The 22,601-nt window shown below is 38.2% G+C and overlaps 1 protein-coding gene across 3 annotated transcripts in view; it reads right to left on the bottom strand.

The window, feature by feature from the left end:
* Nucleotides 1–3,361: 3,361 nt before the first annotated feature.
* FLRT2 (fibronectin leucine rich transmembrane protein 2) overlaps nt 3,362–22,601 on the bottom strand; it is a 103,571-nt gene continuing 84,331 nt past the window's right edge. For all 3 annotated transcript variants that reach the window (XM_081050513.1, XM_081050512.1, XM_081050514.1), the window contains exon 2: nt 3,362–20,888. In XM_081050513.1, the coding sequence (XP_080906639.1) occupies nt 18,507–20,489 (1,983 nt within the window). In that variant the 5' untranslated portion in view covers nt 20,490–20,888 and the 3' untranslated portion in view covers nt 3,362–18,506. The remainder of the gene's footprint in view (nt 20,889–22,601) is intronic.

The following is a 22,601-nucleotide window of genomic DNA, read 5'->3' as shown; positions in this document are numbered from 1 at the left end:
GCATTTTCCTCCTGGTTCACACTTTGACCTCTACTCAGCCCACATTATAATTCAGCAATAAACAATATGAGACACTGTATACCATTTTTTGCCAACAGCAGCCCTGCAGCTATAAGATATAAAAGATTTCAGGAAATAGTCATGGATGCTGCCTGGGCCTCTGAATTGCCTTGAGCAAAATATTTAAAACCTTGAGCTTGTTTTCTTTCTCTACACTCTTCAGTTTAGTCAGAATGAGTTAGCCTACCCCACAATTATTATATTTATATTCCCATCATAAAATTCTATTGAAGCAATCACAAGCCACCAAAACCTTGCTTTAATAGGTATTTCATTTCAGGTGGCCTCAGGTAACTATTTCAGTAGCTGACTTTTTTTTTTTTTCATTGCTATCCAAGAATTACCAGTGTTACATTATGCACTAATCCGAGTGTCCTCTCTCTCTCTCTCTCTCTCTCTCTCTCTCTCATAACTATTTTATTCATGTGATTTTTTAAATTAAATTTATTGAGGAGGGTGACATTTGTTAGTAAAATTATACAGGTTTAAAATGTACTTTTTTATACTAAATCATCTATATTTCATCATGTGTTCACCATCCAAAATCAGTTCTCCTTCCATCACCATATATTTGAACCCCTTTACCCTCATGTACCACCTCCCCTCCCCACTTGGCCCTCTGGTAACCAGTAAACTATTGTCTGCATCTATGAGTTTTTGTTCATTTGTTTGTCTGTCTTGTTCCTTCGTTGTTTTCAGTTTTATATATATATATATATATATATATATATATATATATATATATATATATATATCACATCTTTATCCAATCATCTATCAAATCATCTATCAGTGATATATATATATATCACATCTTCTTTATACCAATCATCTATCAGTGATATATATATATATCACATCTTCTTTATCCAATCATCTATCAAAGGACATTTTGGTTGTTTCAATGTCTTAGCCACTGTGAATAATGCTGCAATGAACATCAGGTTCCTCTTTCATCCTCAACTACATTAGGGAACAAATAACCAAATTCATATCCTTGAGTAAAGAGACCTACCTCCAGTTTGGGTACCGAATACTTTATCTAACAAGATAAAATGCAAAAACAAAAGGAAATGATTCCAGTTGTTCTAAGCAAGAAGAGATTTAATTCATATATTAGGATGCTCAAAATCAGTGAAATGGCTAAGGGAGGAGAAATCTGGGACCACTCCTAACCTTGTGTGTGCAAGGACATTCTGTTGTAGCGTTTATCCAGATCAAGGTTCTCCTGCTCTTGTCCCTTGACCCCAGTGAAGTTAGTGACCAGACACTAGAATACTGATGGTGGCTCCCTTGCCTGGCTGCCTCTCATACTTAAGCCCAAACATTAATAGGCATCCACTTCACTTCTGCCTTGAAAATTGTGCACACATGCATATAATTGGCAGAACCTAATTCACATGTGGAAACCTACATGCAAAGGGGTCTGGCCAATGTGGTTGATTCCTTCCAGAAAGAAAGGTCTATAGAAGGAAGTAGGAATACCAAACACCAACTAGGCTTTGTCTAAAAAGTTGACTCTCACAGCTTGCCACTCTAGCATTCAATACTGGGTTCCCTTCTTTTGTTCTTGGAGGTTGTTATGTTTCTAAAAGCCCTCTCTACTGTTAGTTTCCACTTTAGTGGGTTGTAGCAGAAATAAGTCATAGACTAAATACATTGTGGGAGGAATTAGAATACTGCTTACCCACACTATGAAGAACTGCACTACATTTTATACATGCTATACATACATTTAAACTCATTTAGTACTTACACCAAATCTACAAGGAAATTATGGCTACAGTTTAAGCAACTTACTCAAGGTCCAATGACTAGTAAAAAGCTGGGTCAGGGTTTCCACACAGACCCACATTTGTGATGCAGAAAAGCCTAAGGTAAGATCTCTACTTTAGAAACGTTTATGTTCTCAAGCTATTAGTGAGAGAGAATAGAAGGTGGCTTTTAACGATGTGTTTGCCAGGTTGTCTGAGGACTTTGTTTTGTTCTCATCAAGAGGCTTAAATATTTTTGCAGAGACACTAGACTAATAAAAAAGATTGAGCCTGACCAGTGAGAATTCAGCACATGTATATAGACATAATAATATTCACAAAGCACAATTATTAAAAACTCGGAAATTTATAGCAGCAATGGTTCTGTAATGCAGACACCTTAATGAGAAAAAATATTATTATTGTTATTATCATTATTAATGAATTCTGTCTCTTGTAATTTTCTTCTGGAGAGAAGGAAGTCAGTGGCTTTCTCAAGGATTAAAAAAAAACCCTCAAGATATCTAATACTTGCTATATGAGTCTATACTTTGGTGACTACATTTACTTTCCAAGGGAAGCTGGGACATGATCTGCATTACATATTAGTAATTACATGATTCTAAATGTAGTCAGTAGATTGGTCGGGTCATTAGTCCACTGAGTGCTTTGCTATCCTGACACAATAAATGGTTTGGGGAATTAAGTGCTTAGATTGGTCATTTCCAGATTGCCTTGGCTTTATCTGCAGAATGGTCCAACAGAAGCTCACAGCAGAGTAGGCACGAGTTAGGGAGTTAGAAAATAACAATAACTGAAAAAAAATCTAAAAGTGAAGCAGTACACTATGCCTGATTTGAAATGCTAAGCCTTGTATTTGAATCTAACTCTATCACTTCCTGTCAGATCTTTGCTAGTCCTTTCAGGGGGCTTAAACCTATTCATCTGTAAAATGGGTGATGAATTTAATGCCAGCAAAAGAGTCTATAAATATAAACTCCATCAGCTCATACTCTAATCCTCACCAAAACCATGAGAGAAATTCAGAAGCTGTCCAACAGGATTGAGACATACCATTCACAACTACCACTCTTTGGGCACATTAAAAAGTAAAGGAAAATTTCTGTAATTTCTATGGATGAAAAAGTAACCAGTACTTTTGATAACACTGTGGTTCTACTAGATTTTATTTGATGCATAAAAAATAAAGCATCTGTATAGCAAAAAAAAATTAAAAAAGTAAAGGAGCCGAAGGAATCAGAAGTCTCAGACTTACTGGTGGGGCCCCTCAGCTACATGCATTATCAAAAGTAAATTTGGCATCTTGAATATCTGATGGCCTTACTATTCATCCTCTTTTCGCCCACGTGGGGTAAACTGCATTCAAGAAAAGCTGCTTATTTAGAAACCATAAACCACTTCAGAAAGAGAATTCAATTCTCTTTCACGCCTGTCAAGATTTTTGTCGACTAAACAAGAAGGCATGCTCATAAACAACTTGCCATCTGGTTAACTGCATTTGTCAAGGAGTATTAGGGCTGGCAGAAGGGAACAGGGCAACAGTGAATGGGAGTCCCAAATTTCAGCCAATGCTTGAGAAATTCTGTAGGATCCTGCAGCAATAGTTAAAATAACTGGATCATGAGAGACAATTGTTACAGAGTAGACAATGCCCGTTCTGGAAGTGCTTTTGGCTTTACTTTAGCTTTTATCTATCCACAGGAGACACTTGTCCTACCACATGAATCATTTTGATAGCTTTTTTCTTAGACATTTTTATTTTCATATAGAGTTGATAAACTTGGTTTCATTTGACTTCAAAGAACTAAATGTTAACTTATTTTTTTGTACTTCAGATTTTTTTTTAATTTTTATGTTTAGGATATATTATGGTTATTTCTTTAGAAATTTGGCAATAATCAGACAAGGGAGAAGGTAAACACAGATTAATCAAAATGGGTTTGCCATAAACACGCAACAAAATTTAGGCTTCGCACATGTTCTTGTATGTCATTCAAATTTATAGAATTCTGTGGAGGTTATAACAGAGTCAGAGGTTATAACATGAAATTTACTTCACTTTGTTCAATAGTTGGGGAAAACTTGGGGCTCAATCTTTCCTTTTCACGTACTTATAGTCCGATCTCTGGGGAAATTTAAGACAGCCTTGAGCAGAAATGCTGCGTACGCTCTGGCAGATTGGGTTCCCAAGGAAGCAGACTCTGAGACAGAAACTAGCAGGCAAGAAGCTTACTAAGGAGGGCTCTTGCAATGAACGCCTGTGAAAGGGATGGGAAGGAAGAAGAGGATAGAGGGAAAAGTGAAGCCATGATAATGTCTCAAGAGAAGCCTAAACTGAGCCTGCTGACCGTTTGCAGGGTGCCATGACCATTCAGAGCTGATCCAAGTTGGGGTAAGATGTCCAGGCCTTCATACTACCCCACAGCAGCAGTCATCAGATAAGGGTGGCCTTAGGAAGAGGACAGAACCTTGGTGAATACTGTCAGTTCAGCCTCAAGCTTTCCATCAATAGCACAAGAGCACTTCCTGGAATGCCAGCCACACAGGCAAAGTTTGCTGTTCTTGGTACTGCCTCCACATTTGGGATCTTTTCTGGTGGCCATCCATCCTCATGGCTTGCACTCCGAACTCTTCCATTTCTCCTTTCTCTATCCACAATCAATTGTCTGTTGTTCCATCCTCTACTGGTCATTGTTATATTTGGATAAGACACAAATTCTCAGCTCTCATCATAATGGCTAGGAAACTTCACTTGAAACTCTAGGTAACATGTACACATTTTGGTAATGATACCCAGAATCAAAGGTATGAAGATACTGGTGGGAATTTGAAGCATAGTGAAGGATGATAGAGCAAAGAGTAAGGGCAATAAGGAATTCAAGCTCCTTTTAAATGGCATAATTATTTGGGTTCATATAGTTAGCCTTACTAGTAGTAATCATGAGAAATTTGTAACAGTGTGTGCCTCACCAGCTCTTCCAGAGACAGAAGCTCAAGAGGAAACTACTATGTTTTAAATCTTAATTTAAGTCAAGCAACAGATGAGCATACCCAAAGTATGGCAGGATTGGTAGATCCACACTCAAGGCTACATCATTCCTGGCCCCATGAAGCAGCAACACCCTCTGAGGATCTCGTGAAAGAGCAGATGGAGAGATGTTTGTACACATTACAGGAGGACAGGGAAGTACGTAGTTCTTCCAGGAGTGATAGAAAACGAAAGAGATGGGAAAGACAGGAAGAAATTGGGTGGAGTTAAGACAGCTAAGCAACGGCTGTGTACTAGGCACTGTAATGGTAACTGTAAATTAATTCTCACACCAACACTATGACAGGTGTTTTTATTACATCATATTAAATATAAGAAACCAAATATTAAAGGTGTTAGTTATTTAGCTAGGGAACACAGCTGGTAAGTGAATAAGCCAATATTTAACTTCAGAGGCAAGGCTATTTCCATATACCCTGGGCATTCTTGAATAATTTTTAATAATAGCAATGCAACTTTCTAGTACTTGGGCAGTTCATAGTTTAAACTACTTGTTAATGCTTTTGGTAACATCTTGGTTAGATGTAATTATTTTTTCATATTTTCTAAACTAAACCTGATTTTTGAAATTATACTCATGCCAAAAATGACTTGTACATTTAAATGTGTTTATTCATATATCTGCAAAACATGTTGCTTATTTTTCCCTAAAAATGTATGTCACACCACAATTAACTTGCCAGCACTTTGATCATTTTTCTGTAAAACTTGTTTTTTATTTTGTTTGTTGTTTTGATTTGTTTTAGTTGTTTATTTTGTATAAACATTTTATTTGTTTTTCTCTCTTCTTTATGTTAGTTTGTTATTTACTTTCAGTTTACTTTTTTAAAAAGTCACTTTATAGTAACTCTTTCATTAGTTAAAGCTTTATTAAAGTAAATGATTTCAAAAACAACTCTCTGAAGTTTTGAATTTTCCTCACTCTAGAAAAATAGTTAAGATTAATAAGAATGTGTTTTTATCCCAGGAGACTTCACCTTTGATTTACTTGTATTTAAGCAGTATTAGGGATATTCCTGAACTGCCAGGTAGAATTTTAATGTTTAAAAAAATATTAAATAATTTCATGACATATAATTTGATAAATTCCCTTTAAAATGTTATTTTGGTCTTTTATAAAAGTAGCATAATACTTAATTAACTTTAAAAAATAATTATTGTACTAATTTGGTTACATTTTATTAAATTCCCTTTAAAGAATTAACTTTTAAAATTTTCATAACAAAGAGTTAGTGAAAGACTGCCATACATAACAGTTTGTAAGAGGTGAATAGATAATAATACTTCAATCTGAGTTCCAATGAGCACTTTCTACTACACAATTAAGAGCCATTCATTTAAAATATCAATTAGACTGTTGTCAATTATTGGAAAGTCTGCATTACATACACATCTTTAATAAAACAGTGTTTCATTATTAAATTCAGGTGTATCATGTAAGCACATGAAGCTATCGTTAACTGGCAGGGATACTTAGGCAACAATTTTAAGACTAAACATTTTGAAATTAACATCCATTGTTGTCTGTTAAGTAGTAATTTTGTAAATGCTTTGAAGGTCCTCAAAAGAAGTATTTTCTAATTATTCTAAAAACTCGTCCCTTATTTATTTAAGACCAAAATTGTATACTTTTTCAAGGTCCAATGATAAAAAGTGTCAGAGTCAAGAGTTGAAATCTGTTCTCTTTCATCAAAAATAAGCCACTTAGCATTTTCCTGGATATGCTTTTCATAATTCCTTTTCTGTTGACTAAAGGTTAATAGCTAATGCATACATGGCCTATAAAAATAGAAGATGCATTCAATATTTTAAGAAACAATTTTGCTTCATAAAATTGTTATTGTAGGGAAATCTATCTTTGATATGTTTTATAGAAATAATGTTTTATAAATATGTCTACCTAGTAATATGGCTTGCATTTCCCTATTTTTAGGGAAAGGTAATTGAGTTAATAAGAATGAGTTTTGTTTCACTTGCTTGTCTTTCTATTCATTTGCAATTTTTCGGCCATTTAAATGAATCACATTCACTGTATTGAACACTTGACATAAATTATTCCATTGACTTCTCAGGAGTATTAGTATTCCATTTTACATATAAGGAAACTGAGGCTTAGGCACATTCAATAATAACACACAGGTACAAAGTGGGAGTTCTTTACCATTCCACATATCCTGCTTTTAATGAACAGGCATGTTGCTTCCCAAACATCAACTTTATTGATGCTATAACTTACGGACAACGTGTCAGTCTTTATAATAAAGTCAACAAAATTAAGTGTTTGAATGCTTTCTCTTTTCTATCCCATACACATCATCCTGAAATTTATAAGAACAAAGGACATAAGTCAGCCCAATTTACTAAAGCTAAACTTCATGGAAAATTAACAAGGATGAAATAGAATTTAAAATCCAAAAGAACTTAAGAAATCAACCAAACTCCTATGCTTTGGGCTAGAAGAAACAAGCCAGAGAGATGAATGGTTTTATCCAAGATCCACGGGAGACATGAGGTATGTAGCCCAACTTTTTGGACATTAATTCCATATACTTTCAGAAAGTAGCTGACATCTATTGAGCATTTGGTATTGGTGAGGCCCTATGCTGTATTGTTTTTGCTGAGGTAAATTTTGTAATTTTGTTTGTACAGGTGAGGAAATTGAAGCATAAATGTGCGCAAGGCTGACGGTTAGAATGGAGCAACAATGAATCTAGCTCTAGACAACTTAGAACTCAGAATCAAAGGAATTTATCATGTTTCAATAATTTACTTCCTCATCCAATAAGCTATATACAAACGGCTGTTCTCAGATGGGAGTGACCTCCATTCCAAAGCAACTGGTTTCCTCTTACTTCAGATACACCAGTGGAGTATACTGTATTCCACCTATGAGAGCTAATATGTAAAGTATTTAATAATAGAAAGATCTGGGGGCCAACCTTTCAAAACAGACACTGGCCCAAATCAATAGTAATTGGTTATGGACCACAGGAATGCCAGTAGTGATTTCTAATTACCCTGAAACCATTTAAACTCTGCAGATAAGGACTAGAAGAGAAAGGATATTTCCCCCCTACCATTCAAATATCTGATATTCTGCATTTATTGAGCAAGAATAAAAAGGGAAATAATGTTAATATAGACCCAGTGATGGAGCTGCTTTGAGGCTATTTTACCTACCAGCAACAGAAAGTGTACAAAAGGGAGAAAAACAACACTACCCAGCTGAAGAGGATGCGTGGCTCTTAATTACAGCTAGATTACAAGATTAAGAATGGTATTGATTGTAAAAAGTGACTGCATGACAGCTGGTAGACTATTACATCTGCATTGCAGAGCCATTAAAATGCTCTTCCATTTGGTAGCTACAATCCCCACTATCTGTCAACCAAATGTGGATGTACATCGTATGTTTGGTCATGTAGAATGAAATAAAACTATGTCATTTAACAGAGAACTCTGAAACAAAGTGACTATCTTGATTTTAAAATGTTTTCAGTTTCCTAATGTCTTCTGAACACTCCTACTCAGGACCATTTGATACTCACAGTTCCTGAATAAATTTTCAGCAATAACCACACCTGCATGTGCTCGGCAGATCAGAGAGGAAATACACTACACCACAAAGGAGTCTATTATCTTCCTCTTCGATACTGCTGTTCAATGGTGTCATGCGGGATGTCATGGCAGGTGGCATGCGGGGTCTCTAGTCCCTCTCCCCACATAAGAACGCAGGACATGGTGAGGCCAAAAAGGAACACCCACGGAGCCATAGATAGGGGAGACATACCACTATAGTCTCGCTGGCGGCTAGGTTGGAGACACAGGAAGCAAACATCTGCCATCAACCCAACAAGGGGTCTTTCTGCACCAGTCTCGCTTGCTAGCTGCAATCCACCATGCTAACTGCAATCCACGCTTGCCAGCCACCATCTTCTTGCTAGCCCCCATTCTCTGCTAGCGTAACCACAGCAGCTATATTAGTGGGCAATGGCTCACTGGTTACAGCTGATGGCCAAATAGCCACAGCTGATGGCCATCCAATCACAGTTGATGGCCATTAACCACCTGAGCCAGCACCTTTCCAGGTGAGGGCAAGAGCCTGGAAACTGCATTCCTGGCTCTGTCCCTACAAATGGTCTCACAAACTTGGGCAGAGGGCCAGGTATTATTCTGCATTAACCTGTGATACCTCACTTTCCCTAATGTTTCAAGAAAAAGAGAATAGGGAAAATGGAAAACTCCCTGTGAGACTTGTATTGGAAATGGTTGTACAGGTATGTGGAATTTGAGATGCAAATTACCTTTAAATAGATAATCCTTTGTCAAGCAGGGACACTGGTCCGGCTCCCACTCTTGGCAGGTGGACACAGAGTATCATGAAGCCAAAAAGGAACACCAACAGAGCCATGGATAGGGGAGCCATACCACTATAATCTCGCTGGCAGCTGGGTTGGAGACACAGGAAGCAAGAACCACATGATCTGCAACTTGCCGTCCGCTTCTCTGCCAACCAACCCACTCCACTTGTTAGCTGCAATCCACACTTGCTAGCTCAGCCACGGCAGTTATATTAGTGGCTAATGGCTACCTGGTTACAGCTAATGGCCAACTTGTCACAGCTGATGGCCATTAACCATCTGAGCCAGCACCTTTCCACATGAGGCCGAGAGCCTGGAAACTGCTCTCTGGGACTCTGTCCCCACATCTTTACATATAATTCTGATCTTAATATGCAAGAAGTTTGTTTTCCTCACATAAAGTTGGTAGTGTATCACCCTGTGCCTGTGAGTTGGGTTTGGCTGAAAAATACATGGTGCTTTATTTTATATATTCAGTCCAAGCTATTGTGTTAACTGTTCTACGTGCCTTCAATTCTGACAACCACTATACGTATTAGACTTCACTGTCTCCATTTACAGCAAAATAATCCAATGCCTATAAACTATAGATTATTAACAATGCCAATTGGCAGGTCAATGGCAAAGGCACGTTCCCAAAATAAGTCAGCCTAAGTTAAGTCTGACTTCTTCATAACCATCACTGTCCACAGCCTCCCTCTTTATAGGATTATCCTTTCTAGAAGAGAACTATTTATTTTCATGGTAATAAGCAAGATAATACAATGTGAACCTTTAAATGATGTGTGCCATATTTTAGACAGAGGATATGACACAGTAAATGACTGTCCCTTTTGATATTGCTGATGGAAACAAAAAATAATAATCTACCTCTGCTTTTACATGTGAAGAATTCATTTTGACTAGCAATCTGTCAAAATGTTTTACTTTGACTTTGTGTCTACCCATACTTTTCATGATAATAACATTTTGTTGCAAGACAATTCTTTAAGATATTTCTTTATATGCCTGGCTCGGGGCTTTGAGATTGTCTGTAAAATGTGAAAAGGTTGTTCTTCAAGTCATTTTAATAGCTCTCTCAGCCTCCCTTGTGGGTGTAGACATGTCCTGATTCCTTCTAAAGCTTTCAAATCAGATTATTGTGTGGCCAGCAAACAATCACAAAAATAAAAGTTCTGGAAAAAATAGCAATGGGTAAACCAAAAGATTTTAAAGAAAATGTAAATGTTCCGCTGCTTCTTGTAAAATGCATATTGTGGTGTTTGAGCAAGGCCTGTTCCACATAATTCAGAATTCCGCAGCTCTTTCTGAGGCTTATTTTTAAGTCATCCAGCCACAGGGACAAAGTAGCTGTTATTTGAGCTGCTGCTCTGGGCGGGTGGAGACCTGACCCTACAAGGAGCCTGATATCACTGCAGGGCCTCATGTGCTCCATTCACACTGTCTCTAAAAGCAGGTATTGGGCATCTGCCAGGGACTGGATACCATATTCAGCTTTGAATGAAACATAACAATTGATAGAATGTGTGCTCTGTCTCCAGGGGTGTCAGAGAACAGCCATGAAACAGACCCACGAAAACATGTAACATAGAGGTGCTATAAATAGAAGTATTTTAAAGTTAAACTGCAGCGGAGGAGTCAGATGGTTGACAGGTGCGATTCAAGCAGCTTTCTCAGCCAGGTTGTGGGGGTGGTATTTGAATTGTATCTTGGAGGAACATACCCAGGCAAAGGAGAACGTGAAGGTCATTGAATGAAAAGACTTGAGCAGAATTACAGTCTGAGGAGCTTGAGGTCTCTTGGAGATAGACTGAAAGATTTTTGTTGGTCTATTCATTTTAAATATGTATCTAAAATAGAGCACATATGACTGAGGAGGAAATACTGGTCAGCAATGCCAGGGAGAATGTGTGGTATGGCGTATGCTCATATGTCACACAAGGAGTTTGATTTGTGTCTTGAAAATAAGACGATGCCATAGTCAGGTATTCTTTTTAGGTTACCTTTTGTCCCACGGTGTGTAGGAAAGGTTGAAGTGGGAACAGACTAGAGGAAGGGGTCTTAACTAGTCTGAGTTAGGAAACATAGAAGCAAAGGTATGTGAGAGAGCGCGAAAGTGCTAGAGCTAGAAGGACTGGCTGATTATCTAAATACTGGAGGGTAAGTTTTCAAAGGTAAAGAGGCAGGAACAGCCTAGACCTTGGGTTGAATACCAGCAGCCTCTTGGAAGGACTTTTGATGATGTAAAGTTTACTCTCCTGGAAAGTCTTATTCAGCACCAAAACTAACCAGGCCTCCACAAATATTTGCTAAATGAAAACAAAACTAACAGAGGTCCATACTACCCAAACCAGAGAGTTTGGCAGACTCTGAGCCAGCACAGGTTCATATTCGATTAGGAAAAGATTGACCCAATATGAAGGTTTAATATGTCATTGAAATGATAAGAATCCCCCTAAGGGTATATTGAAATTTTCATCTAGTTTAGACTTCATGTAAGGAAAATGGACAAATGCAATCATCAGTTGGTATATGTCTGCTAAAATGACATCTGGTTTGGAATATAACATTAAACATTTTTTATCCTTAACTTTCTGTATAACTAATGAAACTAAAGCTTGTATAATATCCTCTAAAGTACACATTCTTTATTTGTGCTACAAAAAAAAAAAAAAAAGTCTAAGTGCAGACATCAGTCTGCTAATGCCCTAATAGATTCTGACATATGAGCATCTTCAGCAGGACGTACAAAATACTTAGAGCAACCTCTCAAGTATAAAAATATTCATTACTAAAAATAACCTGACTCAAGTCCTTTTAATAGTTCTCTTAGCTCACCCTATGGGTGTAGACATATCTGGATTCCATCTGAAGCTTTCAAATCAGATAAATGTGCAGCCATCAAATAATCACAGAAACAAAATTTCTATTACAAAATGGGAATGGCTGACCAAGGGATTTTAAACACATAAATATTTTGAGGTTTATAAAAATATTACCTTGGTTTGTGACAGTACTTAATATATTCATCTGGAGTGAAGTTATGATATATCCATCATCAAAAAATCTTAAGCCATTGACTAAGAATTTGTCCTAAAGGCTAATCAGCCTTCAGGCAAATCAATTTATTAACAGGCAAGAAAACAGTGAAGAATCCATGTTGTCATGCTTGGGGTTAATTCCTGACTCTGCCATTTACAGGGTTTGTGATTATGGACTAATCATTTCACTTCTCAGGAAGCTGAGTTTGAAAATCTGAAAAATTAAGGGAGTGCACCTTCCAAGATTCAAGACAAAATGCAACCAAGTGGATCAAAGCATTTGGAATACAGTCTTACATACACATAAGAGCTCAGTAATTGTCAGGTGCCATCATTATTATTTTAGATTAATTCCTATTCTGGTGCATAATGGAAATTTAAGAGGTTGCCTGTGTAATTACCAAACACAACTCTTAAATTTTCAATTACTTGGTATAAATTTGAAAATTTAATTCAAATTGAGTTCTGATTTTATCAACACACTGTCATGGTTTCATCTATTAAACACCAAGATCATCTAATGTATACAACAGATGCATCATCAAATTTACTAACACGTCTGCATGTCTCTTTTGTCACCTTACTCTGTTGAGTTTAATGAGAACATGGTAAGTCATCACATGGGCTCTGAGACTCTAGAATGTGTTAGAACACGAGTTTATTACACAATCTGTAAACTCCTTAGCAGTGGAGTCCTATTTTTCTCTGAATTTCTAGTAGACCACAAGATCATCCTCTGTAGAAACTGGATGAGGAGGAAATACATTGAAATGAAGAAACAAATTTCTTCAGGAACACTGTAGAGTAGAAAGTATGCTTGAGTTGGCTAAGACTGTATTTTATTCATCTAGAACACCTCTGAACTCAGCGCAGTGCCTGGAACAGAGCAGGAGTTTAATAAACTTATTTGAATGAATGTTATTCCTTGACTAAGGGTTTGGTCTTTATAGAATAAGGTTTGTAACTCTTGGCAAGAGTAACAAAAAAATACACGGACATTATTTTACATGAGATCTCCCAAAAGTAATATGAATCACCTGTTACCACTGTCTTTCATAGTTAATTTTCCAACAGAGATTCTACAAATAATTAATACTAGTTAACCGAAACGTCATGATTTTATTTCCTGATTCAATCTCTGTCAAATATATTATTAGTGAAATGGCCAAGAGGGGATAGAAAAAAGGGGTTCTGGAAAATCATGAGATTAATCCGGAGTTGAACTTGAATAGATACTTTTTCATGAGTGTTCTTTAAAAGTACAGATAGATGATCGATAAAAAAATTCTGAGGTTGGAAAGGACCGTAAGAATTCTTGAGGAAAATTGACATTTAAAACCAATAGTGTATATTATGAAATAGGAAAAAAAAAAAAGATTATTCTGATTAGATAACTACATTGGTATTTATATCCTAAACAACATATATTTCACAAATACAAAATAACATGCTCAATGTATGTGTGTTATATTTAAAAGATATTCATAGGAACAAACAATTTAGTGGGGACATGAAGATTTCATGTAAATCCCTTGCATAAAAAAGGATCAAACGGCCTTAAAACACCGAAGTTGTCTTCAAGGTAAGAGAAAACGAAATATCCTTCATTCTTATCATCTCCCTGCATCATCAGGAAGCATCTCTCATTTCTCTTTAACACTAAAGAGTATTGCCTATAACCCAATAAACTTACTCAGATAAACACAATGTGGTTTTCTTTTAAAATAAGCCTTTACTGAATATATCAACAAGGTACTGTATAGTGTAGAGTGAAATTTGTAGTTAACAACGTGTGCGACATGGTAGGTCTCAGAGGATGTGTGATGCAGAATCTTCCAGCCCCTTGCAGTCCCTTGTCAGCGAGAACACACTAAACACAAGCCAGAAGCAAATCAACATATGGTTTAAACAATAACAAATCATTAGGATTAACTTTCAGTGAAGATATACTGGTCCTATGAGGGACACACAGTGGCAATGCTTTCTTCACCTTGCCTTGAAAAGGTTTAAATCTTACATCCCATAGATATCTTTACAAATGTCCCAGCGCGTGTTTGTGTGTGTGTGTGGGGGTGTGCACATGCACATGTGTTTTACACTAGTTTAAAAATGTCTGTTGTGATGGCCTTGCTTTGTGCTCTTCTGGTGAGTGTGCTGCTAGAAAAACAAAAATTTTAGCAAAATAATCTGAATCGTGTGTTATAACAACAGGATCATATGTGTACAAAAGTTTCTCCCCACAATCAGTGACAAGCATCCCCATTGCCAACAATTGTAATTCGACCTTCCTGAAGAAATTAGAGAAGGAGGTAAGCTACAACTTCCTACATTAGCATTTTGACTTAAAAAAAAAAAGAGCACTGGCAAGATTCCACAAGACCAATAACTAGAACGGGTTCTTTTTGTTTGTTTGTTTTATGTATGTATGTATCTCTTTCCCATGTGGGCACTCTTTTCTGTTTTGCTCTCCCACGTAGCTGGAAATGTAAGTCATGAGCAAAATGATTCTTCTCATGTTCTAAAAGCAAAACTTAATGTCTCCTTGTTCTCGGTTAGAGAAAAATGCTATAAGCAAAGACATCAATGGAAATTAACCACTTCACTGTCAAAAGTTGCAATGGGCTCTGCAGCTAAGGTTGGTTGGTCAAGGCCACCTGTGCCCCCTGTGGGTTACAACAATATCGCCTTTTGTTTAGAATGGATACTCTGCTAACAATATGAAGAGCTTGTCCTCCTCAGTGGGGAAGGAAACTCTGACTCCTGTGAAATGACTAAGACCTTTAAGGTCTGCACTAGTAGGAAATGGAGCAATAATATTAGCTACTTCATTACTACCTTTTACCAGACCGGTCACATTACACACCTTTTTGTTTTTAAGCTCAGAAAAAAAATGTCTAATATATATTTAACCAATATCCAGAAAATCAGAAATCGCATTGTTTCTCACAGGGTAGAATGTTTTCCACTTGTTACACAAGGACAATAGGCAGGAAAACACACTCTTTGTCTCTCCCTGTGATTGTCCTCTGTGATGGGCCGCTAACACATTTGACAGTTTTAAGGAAAGCCCAGGTTTGTCCATGATCAAACACATCTTTCCAAACAAGTAGGTATAAATGACAGCCCTGGGTATGAATAACGGTCAATAATATGTGTGATCATGGCTATGCCTTTTCCTTTTAGAATTTCCTCTGCATTGGTCACATACTGTCTCAGATCACCTCATTTGGTCAGCATCAAGTTCTTTATAAACCTGTGAGGATGGCTTTGTTCATGCTCTTGGTCTGCACCTTCAACCTTGACTCTTGACCTCAAAATAAATAGTAATTCCAGCAAGAAAGGCCGAAAGACAGTGCAGATGTATTAACAAAAGTCATTCTAATGACTAAAAATGTCAATCAAAACATAATCCACCACTGATGGTCGTTCAGTGATTTTCCTAAGACACATCAGACAATACAAATCCCATAATGTGCTTTTTATCCTGGTGTAGGTGAGAGCCTCGGGGATGCTATGACAAATGGGGGATTGATTTTCATTTTAGCCATCTTTGTCATGTTGTGCACAAGATCAAACTAAAGTCTTTAACTACATTCTATCTCTTTAGGAACACCTTCTAGCAAAGGAACTTCTTCAGATCACCCTAACCATTTCACATGACTAGGTCCCCGTGGTACCACTTAAGTCCCAAATAGTTCTGTGAATCCCACGAAACATTATAGAAACCTCTTCAACCTTGATCTTCTTGGCTCAGAGCAAAGATATTTCAGCAACCAAGTACCCTACTAGGGGCTATACATATAACACTAATAAATGAAAAAAGCTATTTTGTGGATAAAAGTGGGGAAAAACTGTCAAAAGTCAGGGTACCATCATTTGAACACTTAGTTTTATCTACACAGTCCAGGGGAAGAGGACAGTGGAAGGGAATTATCCAGTTAAATACACAAAAACCCATGTCATTGTCCTGAATTTTAGATGGCTTACTGACACACTGATCACCTTCATGGATTGCCTTATCCCTTCACTATGTGGACCCAGCTTTAAAAAAGCAAAGGCCAAAACTAACTAGCTAATAGACTAAATGGAAACCAAAATCACTGTATAATTAATTCAAATTAATTCATAGCTAATTTCAGCTCAACTGACTGCACAGTTTCAATTCTTGTGTCTACAACATTATATCTTCAGTTATATTTTCTGCTTATTCTGAGGGACAAGGGAGATTAAAACGTATAAACTGGGGCTATATTATTAAGGAAAATAAAGCTCTTACTATAAAGAAAAACTTGCATAGTATTTCATACCTAAACTTTAACAAAGAAGACAAATCACAGTTCTATTTTGTTGAGAGAGAGAGAGAGAAAACAAAACCATTGTGACATTAACTTCATGGGTCCCTAAAATAATGGCCAATGGTAAAGGAAATAGGCAACACAGAGTGAAATGCCTAAATTTGATCTTGAAAAGAATTCAAGGGTGTCTTTTTTAGATAATGTATGTAATCTATAGCCCTTCTACATCTCAGGGATGAAAAGGAATAAATTATACATGCTTTCCGAAGATTGGCATTGCTTCAAAAATATTTGGAATAAAGCAGGGACTTCCCTTTCTTCTGTCTGCCCTTTGCTCTGTGTCCACTCTGCCAAGACGAGGGCAACAAACCCTAGCTCTCTCACTTGGTCATTTTTCATCTGGTATCCTGTTATTATAAGATTGATGATCCCTCCACAATTCCCAAAGAGGAATGTCCAAGATTGAAAAGGAATAAATGAAATTTCAAAATTAGGACAGGATCAGTCAGTCCAAGGTGGAAACTCAATATTGCTCTTAAAACAAACAAACAAACAAAAACATTATATCGGCCAGCTTTGGTGTCCTTACAGAATTATTACCAGTGAAAATTAATATACATTTTAAAGTATGTAAATGTAGATAATTTTGTGCAACCAAGACTGGCATCTGTAATTTTCTTTCTAATTTTGAGCAGAGGGGGGAAGAAAGAACAAATGAAGCATAACACAGCTAATTATGAAAATATATGTGAGGTGATTGGAAGACAAGACTTTGTGAGGGAATAAAGGTATTAATTCAAGCTATTTCAACATGATACTAACAAAGGCAGTTGACCATAGTATAGTAGAACCACTGATCACTTGCTTTTGTCTAAACGGTATCAATCATTTTAAAATAATAAGTGGTTTTAGTATATTGCAAACATTAATCCCTTGTTGGTCTAAACATCATGTTGACATAGCTGCAATGAAGCTACCCAAATAATTCTCATTATCAAAAATAATTCCATTCAATATAATCTTCCCATTATTTTATTAGCCTCTTCTAAAAAAAGTATTCTAGAATATATCTCTGTTGAAGGTGATTCAACCTGACATATACTTTGACCAGTAACACTTTTAAAGGGAGTTTTCTTGCCGGGACATCATTCCTGTCCCTGAAGATGACTACAATCAGACCCACATTTCTAACTCTGTTATCACATAGGGCTGGGGAAACATGAGGAATGATTTTTAAGTTCCCAGTTGGAAAGCCAACACCCAGGTTTAAGGGTCTTTTCAAAGCTCGTGACATTTTCTTGATTCTGTCAAGTTGGGTTAATTTATCTCACAGGAACTGACTTCCTTGTGATGCTTTCTCCATTTCCTGTTTTGGGTCAAGTCAGGGTAAACTACCTCCTTTCTTATATTTTGGAATTTTTAACTTTTCTTCCAGATCAGGAAGTATAGAAATAGCATGAAGATATCTCGGCCATTTCTTGTTTGAACCCTATTATTTATCCTACCTTGATGAATCCATTTTAATCCGCCCTTTCATCTTACTACCAGCTCTAGGAAAGGAATTTTTTCTGACAGCTTCCACAGCAAAGTGGTTAGCGGGCATCATAAGGAAGAATCACTCGTTCTTTTGCCTTGGCGTTGGGTTCTCTTTGTACAACCCTGTACAGTACTTCAGCGACTATTTTTTTTTTTTAGATTTAAAAAGCAAAGAGTTACAAAACTGTTTGTAATTAACTTGAAATAGAAAAGATAGCACTTTTTTTAAATCCCATTATATAGTACACCGTATAAATTACAGAGTATTCAAATGCACAAATGCATCTGTGTAACATTTATCAAATGTAATTTGCGTGTCTTTACGTGCACACACGTATGTGTTCTCCAGAGTGTTACTGTCCGCCTTGGTAACGCTGGACCTCTGGCTGTCACGTATGGCAGTGCTCCAGGTCTGGCACACCGCTGTTGCAGTAGCGCATGTTATTGGGGATATGGCAGTCTGTGTAATTAATGCCCCCGTTCGGGGTGTAAATGGGCTGCAGTCTGAAATCTCCTTTAAGGAGCTGATCGTTATTTAAAGAGACGATCTGAAAGCTGGTTTCTGTCATCTCCAGGATGGAATTGTCCTTCTTCGTGCCTGCCTCGCAGTAGTCGTCTTTCCGCCGGCCTCGGTTGTATTTCCACTTCTGGGAGGTGTAGCGCCCCTTTTTGTGCATGTGCCAGCAAAAGATGCTGAGCAAGACCACGAGCACAAATATCACTGCACCCCCGATCAGGCCCGCCAGCAGAAATGGGGAGCCCATGCTGTGGGAAGTCGTCTGCTCGTGGCTGGAAGCCGTGTTGCTGCCATTGTTCAAATAGGAGGCATGGGTGGTGGCCTCAGAACAAATGGTTTCTTCTACAGCTCGGTAGTTAAAAGCATCCAGTGGCACTAAACAAATCCGATAGGTGGATCTGGGCTCCAAATTGACCAGGCTCAAATGTTGCTTCTCACCACTGAGTATGCGTTCCTGAACAATGCCCCCTACTAAACTGTGGCCCATTTTCACCCAGGTGAGTTTGTATGCCATCACAGTAAAAAGAGAAAGCCAACTGACTTGAATGGAAGTGTCATTCACAAAATGGACAGACAGTTGGATCCGTTCGGAAATAGGTGGAGTCACTCTTTCTCTGCCATCCCAGTCAGGAATCGTGGGAAGTTTCGAGGTGGTAGGCATTGGAGGCGGATAGCTTCTGCTAGGGGTTGGGACGGAGAGTGTGGGAGGCTGAGTTGTTGGAGAAGCTGTACTTGGGGCTGGGGTAAAGAGAGGCAGGCCAGGGGTCGTGGTGGGACATGACAAAAGATTCATATTCAACTCCCTGACAGCCATCCCCCGGACTTGTTCAGGACCTTGGCACATGAAACCTCGCACGTTGAGAGACGAAGGGATGTATTTGAGCCATTCTGTGACCCACTTAATACTGCAGTCACAAAACCAAGGATTATTCCGAGCAGTGAGCTGCTTCAGGTTGGAGAGATTATTGAAGACCCCCTGCGTCAACATGCGCAGTTGGTTGTTGGATATATCCAGCCGTTCCAGCTTACGGAGATTTGAGAAGGCTGTCAAAGGGATGTGGTTTATCTGGTTGTCCTGCAGACAGAGGCGGATCAGATGCGTACCTGGGAGATCAGGTGGGGGGTGGGAGAGCGAATTCCTCACGATTGAAAATTCCTTGAGCTTGGTAAGATGGCTGAAGGTGCCCTCAGCAATGCCCTTGTTTGTCAGAAGGTTTCCGTCCACAATGAGACGCTCCAAGCTCGTGAGGTTCTGAAAGGCCATGTCTGATATGACAGCAATTCTATTTTCATCCACTCTCAGTTCTTGCAAGTCCACGGGAAGCCCTACAGGCACACTGCTCAGGTGATTCTTGGATAGAAACAACAACTTGAGGCTAATAGCCTCCCGGAAGGCCCCGTCTTCCACCCCCACTGTGGATATGGAATTGTCATCCAGGTGCAGCTCCTCGAGCTTCAAAAGCTGGGCCAGGGCCGCTCGTGAAATGGTCTGAATATTGTTTTCCTGCAAATGGAGAACTCGGACGTTCTTGGGAAGGTTCATGGGGAACTCATCCAGTTGGTTGCCGTAAAGGTAGACCGTGTGCACTGACTGTACGTTGTGCAGTTCTGCAGGAAATCCAGCATTATTAATTTGGTTGTTGTGGAGGTAGAGTACGGTTACGCCCTCCGGGATCCCAAGAGGCACTGAGGTCAAGCTTCGCTCGTTACAGTAGACAAAGTTCTTGTCGCAGCGACACACACTGGGGCAAGCCAGGAGTTTGGACACTTGTGAGTAGAGCCCCAGGGAAATGACAAGCCAAGATTTCAGGAAAAAAGCCCCATGGCTGGGCCACTGTGTGGTCTGTAGGCCCATTTCTGATGTACAGAAAGAAAATACAATGTGGTGGGAAAAAGAAAAAAGAAAAAAAAATAGATAGCAAAACCAAAATGACTGGATGAGGTTCTGTCAAAGTCCAGAACTCCAACTAGAGGAAATGTCCCGAACGCCCACGGTAAAGAATCTTCCTGTGGTCTCTCGTCTTATCAGCTTGTATTGCCCTCCTTGTTATTGTCCTCCATGTGCCAAAAAAAAGAAAAAAAAAATATATATATATATATATTCAATAGAGAGAATTTTCCACACGGGCAATGAATGAAGCCAAGTTATCAGTGGTCAACAGGGGCCCAGCTGAGCACGCAGAACTTCCTTCTTCTCTCGTTGGTCAGGTCAATGTTGATCAGCCTATGAACTTGGTTTAGCTCAATGTGCAATCTGTTGTAGAAAGTAGAAAGAAAAGAGTCAGTTCAGGGCAGTAATGGAAGGCGTGCTGATCTGACTTCACCTTTCAAGAACGACGTGACTGGGTCTAAATGACTAGAGGCACGTGATTTGTGTTAAGTGATACTTTAAGTTTAGTTGAAAAGGTATTCAAGAAATGAAAATGACTCAATTACCTTCAAAAGAAAACTGTACTGTTCCCTCGCACTGTCAGTGATCCTATTGTGAATTTTACAATCCCCATCAGTACTTTCTGTTACGTATGCATTTGCATAACCAAATAGACAGGCACACCGGGCACAGGCTGAATCAATCCACTGAATCAAACAATGATGATGACCCACAAATCCAACTGGTCGCAGTCTTGTGTCAAGATGAAACAAGTGACTTAGCGACTAATAAAATTTAAGGGGACAAAATGTGAAACACTTTCCAGTTATAAATTAACAAATACAAAATAGGGACTGACAAAGTCATTTCAAAGACACACCCCTTTAATCTGACACTGACTAAGCAGCATAAACTTAATGCACAGAAAAAAAGCATGTGTGAAAGCAGAGAGAAGACTTTTTCCCCCCATGTTTAGCTTCCTCTCATCTTCATCTTCCTCCAAAGTACCTTACACTCCAGTTACCAAATAGAATAACCAAACTGCAGTCTGTGCCACATTTCCATTTATCCCCTCTTTCGGCACCTCCGGGTACACACGAGATACACCGATGTGGTCCCTTTGAGAGTTGCCAAGCTCATGACTGGGAATACATTGTTTTTCGACAACACAACCTTTCTCCTATCTGTGAGTTTCTTCTGCTTTTAAAGAAGGACTTTCAGCAAACTTTGAAATGATAGAAGACACAGTTGGGGAAGTAAAGGCAACCCACAGATAGTAATCGTGCCTTCTTGCTCCAGAACATGTTCCATCTGTTTTTAGATTAAAGAGGTAAAGAAGTTAATTGAAAGGTGCCAGATTTGATTTTCCTACAGAATAAGCTAACATGACAGGACATGGCAAGCTATGAGTCTCTTAATTCTCACCAATACCTAGAGATTGAAATAACTCATATCTAAAAGCACAGAGGAACTATTTGAAACTGTCCCCTTAACTATCTTTAGAAACATAATTTAAAAAGAGGAAAAAAAATTAAGTGTCAAGGATATTTTAAATTTGTTCTATAAAATATTGTGAACCATCTAAAAAAAATGCCTTTGATAACCAGACATGGTAAAATCCATTTTTTTATTATTCAGAAACCTTAAAAGGGTGGGGGGAGTCTCTTTCCAGGCAAAAACAGATACATGTGATACTTTATAATAATAAATCATTATTTGTTAAACTTACAAATGTATGGTTTGCCACTGACTAGGAGCCATCCCCTCTGGTGAAATCCCTACATGTAATTTATAATACAACTAAGGGAGGTATAGAAAAAATGGGTGACATGCCATCAGCTTGATGCCATTCATAGCTTTCAAAGTTTCACACCGTCTCAATGTTCCTAGTAGTTTGCTACTCAGGTGTGATCCCTGGTCCGGCAGCATAAGCTTGACCTCGGAAGTTGTTGGAAACCCAGAATCTTCATCTTAGTGAGAGCCTTAACATTTGCACATTAACATTTGCGAAGCACTACTCTAAACAGTGCCATCTTATCTGATCACTCAAATGTTTTAATTTAATGTGAAATATGTGTAAGAGCATGTCAAATTACT

This window comes from Rhinolophus hipposideros, assembly GCF_964194185.1.
Source record: "Rhinolophus hipposideros genome assembly, chromosome: 5".
Classification (NCBI taxonomy): Eukaryota; Metazoa; Chordata; class Mammalia; order Chiroptera; family Rhinolophidae; genus Rhinolophus; species Rhinolophus hipposideros.
Note: the sequence above shows the minus strand (reverse complement) of the source record. Positions and strands in the feature narration are given on the sequence as shown.